This window comes from Oncorhynchus keta, chromosome 13 (assembly GCF_023373465.1).
Source record: "Oncorhynchus keta strain PuntledgeMale-10-30-2019 chromosome 13, Oket_V2, whole genome shotgun sequence".
NCBI lineage: Eukaryota > Metazoa > Chordata > Actinopteri > Salmoniformes > Salmonidae > Oncorhynchus > Oncorhynchus keta.
Genome location: NC_068433.1, coordinates 26395517 through 26406631, shown reverse-complemented (window position 1 = coordinate 26406631; position 11115 = coordinate 26395517). Strand labels below are relative to the sequence as shown.

The window sequence follows — 11115 nt, the reverse complement described above, 5'->3', positions numbered from 1 at the left end:
TGGACACATGTTTTTAAAGTTGAAGAGAAACTGTGCTTGTCCATAGCCATAGGGGAGTCTGCGTATTTTGGAGTAGAGCATGGCCTTTCTCTCACACACACACACACACACACACACACACACACACACACACACACACACACACACACACACACACACACACACACACACACACACACACACACACACACACACACACACACACACACACACACTGGGTGGGATGGCTCCCTTTAGTAACAGTTGGTTGTGAAGCTCAGTGTAGTGTGACCACAGGGTGTTTGTTACTCTACCCGTCTGCCCAGTTCTGGGTCTTAGCTCTGGGCTCACTTCTGTGGTTGACCTCCCTTGATTCTAGGTCTCTTTAGGCTGGCTTTCTGAGCTTTGGTCTATCTCTCCCTCTCCTCTCTCTCTCTCTCTCTCTCTCTCTCTCTCTCTCTCTCTCTCTCTCTCTCTCTTTCTTTCAATTCAATTCAATTGACTTTATTGACATGGTAAGTTCATTATTACTTACATTGTCAAAGTATACATATCGAAATATAAAATCTATTTTTTTTCTTATATTCTATCTATCTTTCTCTCTCTCTCTTTATCTCACTCTTTCTCGCTCTCTTTGCTGGCGCTCTCTCTCTTTCTCTCTCTCTCTCTCTCTCTGCTGTCTCTCTCTCTCTCTTTGCTGTCTCTCTCTCTCTCTCTCTCTCTCTCTCTCTCTCTCTCTCTCTCTCTCTCTCTCTCTCTCTCTCTCTTTGCTGGCTCTCTCTTTCTCTCTCTCTTTGCTGTCTCTCTCTCTCTCTCTCTCTCTCTCTCTCTCTCTCTCTCTCTCTCTCTCTCTCTCTCTCTCTCTCTCTCTCTCTCTCTCTCTCTCTCTCTCTGCTGGCTCTCTCTTTCTCTCTCTCTCTCTCTCTCTTTGCTGCTCTCTCTCTTTCTCACTCTTTTTTTCTCTCTCTCTCTCTTCTCTATTGGTGCGCCAGGCTGCTGTGGTGAAGGCTGTGCTGTGAGGCTCCAGTGTCGCCTGCCCACCTCTCTCTTTTTTCTACTTACAGTTACACAGCTCTAATCACAACCAGGCACTTTGTGGGGCTTATTTTCTACCCTCTCCACTCTCCTTTTGTCTGTCTCTGTATCCCCCCTCTCTCTTTCTCTCTGTATATGTATCCCTCCACACTGGCACAAACCGGTTGAATCAACATTGTTTCAACTTAATTTGTCCATCCAAAACATTGTATTTGAAAATATTGTCAACATAAACTGTTGTTTTGTGGGTGAAATTTCAACCACAGGATTATCTCATCATGGTAGCCAAATTTCAACGTAGACAAAACTTGTATACAAATATGTTGAATATGTATCTTGAAAACAATGTCAGTTCTTCAACATTATTTACGCTATCAAAAGAAGAAATAAAACCAATAGACTGGGCAGCACCTCCTATCTACAGCTACTTTTGGTCTCCCATCCAGGATTTTAACCAAGCCCTGCTTAGCTATGACATTTGTCACTGACAATTGCCAATGTGCTATCATGAGAATGATTGTTGAGAGATCTCCACTTAACAACTAAATGGATTCACTGATGCTACTGAAGTCATTCCAAAGGGTTAACAGAGCAAATTAAATGTGACCATGCAGTACTTTCTCACTCATATCATCACGGATGCTGTTTAGGCCTCTATAGCATTTGCAAAGGCATCAACAGCTATTGTTTCAATTCATCCCAGGATTCAACTAAGAATAGACAACACATAGACCCAGGGTTTCAAGCTCTGGTAGATTTCCAATGTAATGATATTTAGACATTGAATTGTGTATGGTTGTCAAGGCAACCAAATAGCACCGTTTGAAAGAGATGTATTTTCTGCTCTGATGGTTCCATCTGTGACACTGTCTGACTTTAATTCCAGTTTGTCTACAAATTAATCATTTATATGTTGGACGTCTCCATCTCAACCAAAAAAATATAAGTTAAAGACTTAAAAAAAAAAAAACTGTACTTAAAGTGCATTTGAAGTTAGATTTGATTACCTTTGATTTTTGGTTGAGATGGAGACATGAATCCAACATATCAATTGTTCATTTTTAGACAAAGTGGAATTAAAGCCGGACTAAGCCAGTGGCTCAGATGGAATATCGAAGCAGGAGTTAGGCCTACATCTCCTTTTAATGTTGATATTTGGGTTCATTGTCAACCAAACACAATTCAATATTACTTTTGTAATACAGTAAATAGCCTAAATTTAAGGCTATCTGCCAAACTAATTAATTAAAACTTTAAAACTTAAAGTGATTAACATCCATGGCTATATTTTGAGGTTAGTAACGATACATGTTTTCCTATGTAATCATGTAAAGTGTGCATGTTCAAGATCGCATGCATAGGTCATCGCAGGTCTGTGGAGATCCTCACAGTTGCTGTTATAATCTGTGCTTTCTCACTCTCTGTGAGTGTGTGTGGGTTCATATGTAGGCTACTGTCTCGAACCTGTGTGTTGTTTATTCTGCCTCCTGCAGGAGAAAGAGAAGAAGTACATGCTCCAGGTGGACAACCTGAGGCTGAGGGATGTGGAGAAGAGCTTCATGTCCAGCAAGCAGATCTTTGCCCTGTTCAACACGGAGCAAAGGTACGTTCTGAAGTGGACATTTCATATTTTCATGTCAGATGTTCTAAGACCTCAAAGGTAGAGTAATTAATCTCGATCTACACAACCGACGTAGCTTCAATGTACACAAAGTAGCAGCTCTCCACACAGACTGACCACACACATTCTCCGTCATTCAAGGCAAGCACCCACACAATCCCCTCTTAATCCTACTCGCTTCCACAAGAATGTGCGTAATACTACACACACACACACACACACCATGCTACCCTATAATCTGAAGGGCCACAAAGTATGTGAGGAGGGGGGGGGTTCCATAAGTAGGAATTTCATAAATTGGATAATTGTACATTTTTCAAACACCTGAAGCTGCTTTTCCTGCAATCTAGAGCCATAATCATTATGCTAAAGACAACTGTATGAAATGGCTAAGTGGCTAGTATTATTACAGAGAAGGAAAAAAACATTTTCTTTTTATTATTTGTATTATTTTATTTCGATGCCTCTGCACACACACTCAGAGTTGCCGCTGTGCATCCACAGAAATGTATATAAGGACTACCGTCAGCTGGAGTTGGCCTGCGAGAGTCAGGAGGAGATAGATGGGTGGAAGGCCTCCTTCCTTAGAGCTGGAGTGTATCCTGAACGGGTCACGGTACGACGCACACACACATTTAGTCAGTAACTCCACCAATCCAAAACATGTTGTTGATTGTGATGATGGTTTTCTCTCACAGCGCTAGTAGAGTCTGTCATTTCATGTTTAACACCATCTCTCTCTTCCTGTCCCTCTCTCTCTCCCTCTGTCATTCTTTTTCTCTGTATGTCCTTTGTGGCTGTTGGACCCAATAGGAGAAGGAGGGCAAGGTATGTGCTTTGTGTCATGATGTCCATTCCAACTCTTCACCCCTTTTACACAGTTTTCTAGAGCGTTGCATAAGCAAGGATCTTAATTTGTTGCTGAGAATTCTCCTGCCCTGCAGGAAATTCAAACCTGTAGTGTATTTGCCATAACGAAAAATGCATCAACCCCTACAAAAGTTGTCCATGAATTATAATCCACATAATAAGGATTATTTTCCTGCTGTAGCAAACTGGCTCAAATTAAGATCCTACATCTGTAGTGTTGACAATTTAATTTGATACTGAACTCTGATTGGCTCTAATGATTTATACAGCGCTGTGCCTCCTCTCTCGTCTCGCCTCATTGGCTGTTTCTAATCAACAGCCCAGTCGTTCATCATTCGAACCAGGCCAGGAAGTTCAAATGTCACTCTCATCAGGGTTCTGCCATAGCTGTATAGTGCAACCATCTGATTGGAATTGGCTAAGCAAATAAAGGAATTAGCATTGGGGCATGAGCCAAGAGAAAGTGGTAGAGAAAGAGACATGTTGTCTTCAATGGCTCCCCACAGTGATTTCACAGTCTACACAAACAGAGCCCCGTTTGCATTGCGTTCCAAAATTTCAGCCACACAAAAGTACATAGAACTACGTAGAGAGCTACACAAATTAAGCTCCGTCAGATCTGTTCGGGATCCGTTGCGTCGACTGTGTGGAGCCCTGGCTCAGTGGGAAGTTATTTATTTATACTGACTGTTTAAGAGTGCTATATAGTGGATGTTATTAATGATTTGTGATATTGAGGATTGTTTCACTACTTGTTGTGATTACAGAGCTCAGAGGTGTCATGCCCAAAGGGGGCACAGGGGCATGTGCCTCCTCAGATTTCTCCTGTAAAAAAAAGTACCTATACTGTATATATATTACATACAGTACCAGTCAAAAGTTTGGACAAACATACACATTCAAGGGTTTTTCTTTATTTTTTTACTATTTTCTACATTGTAGAGATAACAAATATGGAATCATGTAATAAGCAAAAAAATGTTAGAACAAATCAAAATATATTTTATATTTGAGATTCTTCAAAGTAGCCACCCTTTGCCTTGATGACAGCTTTGCACACTTGCCATTTTCTCAACCAGCTTCACCTGGAATGCTTTTCAAACAGTCTTGAAGCAGTTCCCACATATGCTGAGAACTTGTTGGCTGTTTTTCCTTCACTCTGCAAACAGACAGCTCAAAAGGAAGGCTTGGATATATCTTTTTTTTTTTTTACATAGAATTAAGCATAATGATTGTGCTTCTAGATTGAAGGAAGAAGCGGTTTCAGTTATTTGAAAAAAGCTAAATTCTCCAGCTTATGGACCTAGCCCCCACCAAGAACCCCTCCTCTAGCCATCCTCACATACTTTGTGCTTCCTCAGATTTTTTGGGGTACATGAGCCCCGAGTGGGCTCCATCTTTCTCTCACCATATTTTTCTCTTTCTATTTCTCTTTCTCCCTCTCCTTTTGCATCTCCCTCTCCCTCCCCCCTTCTCCCTGTCTCTCCCCCCTTTCCCTCTTCCTCTCCCTGTCCACCTCTCTTCCCTGTCCTCTAACCCCCTCCTCCCTGGTGTTGTCCCCCAGCAGAGTGACAGTGGAGACGGAGAGAATGGCTCAGATAACCTCATGCACTCCATGGACCCCCAGCTGGAGAGGCAGGTGGAGACCATCCGCAACCTGGTGGATTCCTACATGGCCATCGTCAACAAGACCATCAGGGACCTCATGCCCAAGACCATCATGTATCTCATGATCAACAATGTGAGTGGGACAAGTGTTGCTCCAACGCAGTACCACCTCCAACATCGCCAAAACGTCCACTATGCGGGTGTCTGTTATTGCCAGTTAACACTTGATCTGATTGAATAAGTGCAAAAAAGAAATAAAAACCTCTCTGTACCACCGCAACTCTTCCCCACTCTTTCACACAGACCAAGGAGTTCATCAATGCGGAGCTGCTGGCCAACCTGTACCACTCTGGGGACCAAAACAGCCTGATGGAGGAGTCCCAGGAGCAGGCCCATCACCGCGATGAGATGCTCCGCATGTACCATGCCCTGAAAGAGGCCCTGAACATCATCGGAGACATCAGCACCACCACCATCACTACTGCCATGCCACCACCCGTAGACGACTCCTGGCTGAGGCCGGGTGGAAACAACTCCGGGGGCAGGTACGAATGAAGGGAGAGCAGGAGGGTGGGGAAATGGGGGAGAGGGATGGAAGGAGGTAAATTGCTCTGGGGGCAGGTACTGTACAAATGGAGGGAGAGCAGGAGGGTGGGAAAATGGGGGAGAGGGATGGAAGGAGGTAAATTGCTCTGGGGGCAGGTACTGTACAAATGGAGGGAGAGCAGGATGGTGGGAAAATGGGGGAGAGGGATGGAAGGAGGTAAATTGCTCTGGGGGCAGGTACTGTACGAATGAAGGGAGAGCAGGAGGGTGGGGAAATGGGGAGAGGGATGGAAGGAGGTAAATTGCTCTGGGGGCAGGTACTGTACGAATGAAGGGAGAGCAGGAGGGTGGGGAAATGGGGAGAGGGATGGAAGGAGGTAAATTGCTCTGGGGGCAGGTACTGTACGAATGGAGGAGAGCAGGAGGGTGGGAAAATGGGGGAGAGGGATGGAAGGAGGTAAATTGCTCTGGGGGCAGGTACTGTACAAATGGAGGGAGAGCAGGAGGGTGGGAAAATGGGGGAGAGCGATGGAAGGAGGTAAATTGCTCTGGGGGCAGGTACTGTACGAATGAAAGGAGAGCAGGAGGGTGGGGAAATGAGGAGAGGGATGGAAGGAGGTAAATTGCTCTGGGGCAGTTACTGTACGAATGGAGGGCGAGCAGGAGGGTGGGGAAATGGGGGAGAGGGATGGAAGGAGGTAAATTGCTCTGGGGGCAGGTACGAATGAAGGGAGAGCAGGAGGGTGGGGAAATGGGGGAGAGGGATGGAAGGAGGTAAATTGCTCTGGGGGCAGGTACTGTACAAATGGAGGGAGAGCAGGAGGGTGGGAAAATGGGGGAGAGGGATGGAAGGAGGTAAATTGCTCTGGGGGCAGGTACTGTACAAATGGAGGGAGAGCAGGAGGGTGGGAAAATGGGGGAGAGGGATGGAAGGAGGTAAATTGCTCTGGGGGCAGGTACTGTACGAATGAAGGGAGAGCAGGAGGGTGGGGAAATGGGGGAGAGGGATGGAAGGAGGTAAATTGCTCTGGGGGCAGGTACTGTACAAATGAAGGGAGAGCAGGAGGGTGGGGAAATGGGGGAGAGGGATGGAAGGAGGTAAATTGCTCTGGGGGCAGGTACTGTACGAATGGAGGGAGAGCAGGAGGGTGGGAAAATGGGGGAGAGGGATGGAAGGAGGTAAATTGCTCTGGGGGCAGGTACTGTACAAATGGAGGGAGAGCAGGAGGGTGGGAAAATGGGGGAGAGCGATGGAAGGAGGTAAATTGCTCTGGGGGCAGGTACTGTACGAATGAAATGAGAGCAGGAGGGTGGGGAAATGGGGGAGAGGGATGGAAGGAGGTAAATTGCTCTGGGGGCAGGTACTGTACAAATGAAGGGAGAGCAGGAGGGTGGGGAAATGGGGGAGAGGGATGGAAGGAGGTAAATTGCTCTGGGGGCAGGTACTGTACAAATGAAGGGAGAGCAGGAGGGTGGGGAAATGAGGGAGAGGGATGGAAGGAGGTAAATTGCTCTGGGGGCAGGTACTGTACGAATGGAGGGCGAGCAGGAGGGTGGGGAAATGGGGGAGAGGGATGGAAGGAGGTAAATTGCTCTGGGGGCAGGTACTGTACAAATGGAGGCAGAGCAGGAGGGTGGAAAAGGGGGAGAGGGATGGAAGGAGGTAAATTGCTCTGGGGGCAGGTACTGTACGAATGAAGGGAGAGCAGGAGGGTGGGGAAATGGGGGAGAGGGATGGAAGGAGGTAAATTGCTCTGGGGGCAGGTACTGTACAAATGAAGGGAGAGCAGGAGGGTGGGGAAATGGGGGAGAGGGATGGAAGGAGGTAAATTGCTCTGGGGGCAGGTACTGTACGAATGGAGGGAGAGCAGGAGGGTGGGAAAATGGGGGAGAGGGATGGAAGGAGGTAAATTGCTCTGGGGGCAGGTACTGTACAAATGGAGGGAGAGCAGGAGGGTGGGAAAATGGGGGAGAGCGATGGAAGGAGGTAAATTGCTCTGGGGGCAGGTACTGTACGAATGAAAGGAGAGCAGGAGGGTGGGGAAATGGGGAGAGGGATGGAAGGAGGTAAATTGCTCTGGGGGCAGGTACTGTACGAATGGAGGGAGAGCAGGAGGGTGGGAAAATGGGGAGAGGGATGGAAGGAGGTAAATTGCTCTGGGGCAGGTACTGTACAAATGGAGGGAGAGCAGGAGGGTGGGAAAATGGGGAGAGCGATGGAAGGAGGTAAATTGCTCTGGGGGCAGGTACTGTACGAATGAAAGGAGAGCAGGAGGGTGGGGAAATGAGGGAGAGGGATGGAAGGAGGTAAATTGCTCTGGGGCAGTTACTGTACGAATGGAGGGCGAGCAGGGGGTGGGGAAATGGGGAGAGGGATGGAAGGAGGTAAATTGCTCTGGGGGCAGGGTACGAATGAAGGGAGAGCAGGAGGGTGGGGAAATGGGGAGAGGGATGGAAGGAGGTAAATTGCTCTGGGGGCAGGTACTGTACAAATGGAGAGAGAGCAGGAGGGTGGGAAAATGGGGAGAGGGATGGAAGGAGGTAAATTGCTCTGGGGGCAGGTACTGTACAAATGGAGGGAGAGCAGGAGGGTGGGAAAATGGGGGAGAGGGATGGAAGGAGGTAAATTGCTCTGGGGGCAGGTACTGTACGAATGAAGGGAGAGCAGGAGGGTGGGGAAATGGGGAGAGGGATGGAAGGAGGTAAATTGCTCTGGGGGCAGGTACTGTACAAATGAAGGGAGAGCAGGAGGGTGGGGAAATGGGGAGAGGGATGGAAGGAGGTAAATTGCTCTGGGGGCAGGTACTGTACGAATGGAGGAGAGCAGGAGGGTGGGAAAAATGGGGGAGAGGGATGGAAGGAGGTAAATTGCTCTGGGGGCAGGTACTGTACAAATGGAGGGAGAGCAGGAGGGTGGGAAAATGGGGGAGAGCGATGGAAGGAGGTAAATTGCTCTGGGGGCAGTTACTGTACGAATGAAAGGAGAGCAGGAGGGTGGGGAAATGAGGGAGAGGGATGGAAGGAGGTAAATTGCTCTGGGGCAGTTACTGTACGAATGGAGGGCGAGCAGGAGGGTGGGGAAATGGGGGAGAGGGATGGAAGGAGGTAAATTGCTCTGGGGGCAGGTACGAATGAAGGGAGAGCAGGAGGGTGGGGAAATGGGGGAGAGGGATGGAAGGAGGTAAATTGCTCTGGGGGCAGGTACTGTACAAATGGAGGGAGAGCAGGAGGGTGGGAAAATGGGGGAGAGGGATGGAAGGAGGTAAATTGCTCTGGGGGCAGGTACTGTACAAATGGAGGGAGAGCAGGAGGGTGGGAAAATGGGGAGAGGGATGGAAGGAGGTAATTGCTCTGGGGGCAGGTACTGTACGAATGAAGGAGATCAGGAGGGTGGGGAAATGGGGGAGAGGGATGGAAGGAGGTAAATTGCTCTGGGGGCAGGTACTGTACAAATGAAGGGAGAGCAGGAGGGTGGGGAAATGGGGAGAGGGATGGAAGGAGGTAAATTGCTCTGGGGGCAGGTACTGTACAAATGAAGGGAGAGCAGGAGGGTGGGAAATGAGGAGAGGGATGGAAGGAGGTAAATTGCTCTGGGGGCAGGTACTGTACGAATGGAGTTCGAGCAAGAGGGTGGGGAAATGGGGAGAGGGATGGAAGGAAGTAAATTGCTCTGGGGCAGGTACTATACAAATGGAGGGCGAGCAGGAGGGTGGGAAATGGGGAGAGGGATGGAAGGAGGTAATTTGCTCTGGGGGCAGGTACTATACAAATGGAGGGCGAGCAGGAGGGTGGGGAAATGGGGGAGAGGGATGGAAGGAGGTAAATTGCTCTGGGGGCAGGTACTGTACGAATGAAGGGAGAGCAGGAGGGTGGGGAAATGGGGGAGAGGGATGGAAGGAGGTAAATTGCTCTGGGGGCAGGTACTGTACAAATGAAGGGAGAGCAGGAGGGTGGGGAAATGGGGGAGAGGGATGGAAGGAGGTAAATTGCTCTGGGGGCAGGTACTGTACGAATGGAGGGAGAGCAGGAGGGTGGGAAAATGGGGGAGAGGGATGGAAGGAGGTAAATTGCTCTGGGGGCAGGTACTGTACAAATGGAGGGAGAGCAGGAGGGTGGGAAAATGGGGGAGAGGGATGGAAGGAGGTAAATTGCTCTGGGGGCAGGTACTGTACAAATGGAGGGAGAGCAGGAGGGTGGGAAAATGGGGGAGAGGGATGGAAGGAGGTAAATTGCTCTGGGGCAGGTACTGTACGAATGAAGGGAGATCAGGAGGGTGGGGAAATGGGGGAGAGGGATGGAAGGAGGTAAATTGCTCTGGGGGCAGGTACTGTACAAATGAAGGGAGAGCAGGAGGGTGGGGAAATGGGGGAGAGGGATGGAAGGAGGTAAATTGCTCTGGGGGCAGGTACTGTACAAATGAAGGAGAGCAGGAGGGTGGGGAAATGTGGGAGAGGGATGGAAGGAGGTAAATTGCTCTGGGGGCAGGTACTGTACAAATGAAGGGAGAGCAGGAGGGTGGGGAAATGGGGGAGAGGGATGGAAGGAGGTAAATTGCTCTGGGGGCAGGTACTGTACAAATGAAGGGAGAGCAGGAGGGTGGGGAAATGAGGGAGAGGAATGGAAGGAGGTAAATTGCTCTGGGGACAGTTACTGTACGAATGGAGGGCGAGCAGGAGGGTGGGGAAATGGGGGAGAGGGATGGAAGGAGGTAAATTGCTCTGGGGGCAGGTACTGTACGAATGGAGGGCGAGCAAGAGGGTGGGGAAATGGGGGAGAGGGATGGAAGGAAGTAAATTGCTCTGGGGGCAGGTACTATACAAATGGAGGGCGAGCAGGAGGGTGGGGAAATTGGGGAGAGGGATGGAAGGAGGTAAATTGCTCTGGGGGCAGGTACTGTACGAATGGAGGGCGAGCAAGAGGGTGGGGAAATGGGGGAGAGGGATGGAAGGAAGTAAATTGCTCTGGGGGCAGGTACTATACAAATGGAGGGCGAGCAGGAGGGTGGGGAAATTGGGGAGAGGGATGGAAGGAGGTAATTTGCTCTGGGGGCAGGTACTATACAAATGGAGGGCGAGCAGGAGGGTGGGGAAATGGGGGAGAGGGATGGAAGGAGGTAAATTGCTCTGGGGGCAGGTACTGTACGAATGAAGGGAGAGCAGGAGGGTGGGAAATGGGGAGAGGGATGGAAGGAGGTAAATTGCTCTGGGGGCAGGTACTGTACAAATGAAGGGAGAGCAGGAGGGTGGGGAAATGGGGGAGAGGGATGGAAGGAGGTAAATTGCTCTGGGGGCAGGTACTGTACGAATGGAGGGAGAGCAGGAGGGTGGGAAAATGGGGGAGAGGGATGGAAGGAGGTAAATTGCTCTGGGGGCAGGTACTGTACAAATGGAGGGAGAGCAGGAGGGTGGGAAAATGGGGGAGAGCGATGGAAGGAGGTAAATTGCTCTGGGGGCAGG

General features: G+C 49.2%; 1 protein-coding gene across 13 annotated transcripts in view; it reads left to right on the top strand.

Annotated features, from left to right (window-relative positions):
• Positions 1–11115, top strand: part of LOC118373066 (dynamin-1) — a 150276-nt gene that overhangs the window by 108417 nt on the left and 30744 nt on the right. For all 13 annotated transcript variants that reach the window (XM_052459859.1, XM_052459860.1, XM_052459858.1 and 10 more), the window contains 5 exons: positions 2508–2617; positions 3140–3251; positions 3449–3463; positions 5073–5246; positions 5417–5658. In XM_052459859.1, coding sequence (XP_052315819.1) covers positions 2508–2617; positions 3140–3251; positions 3449–3463; positions 5073–5246; positions 5417–5658 — 653 coding nt within the window. The remainder of the gene's footprint in view (positions 1–2507; positions 2618–3139; positions 3252–3448; positions 3464–5072; positions 5247–5416; positions 5659–11115) is intronic.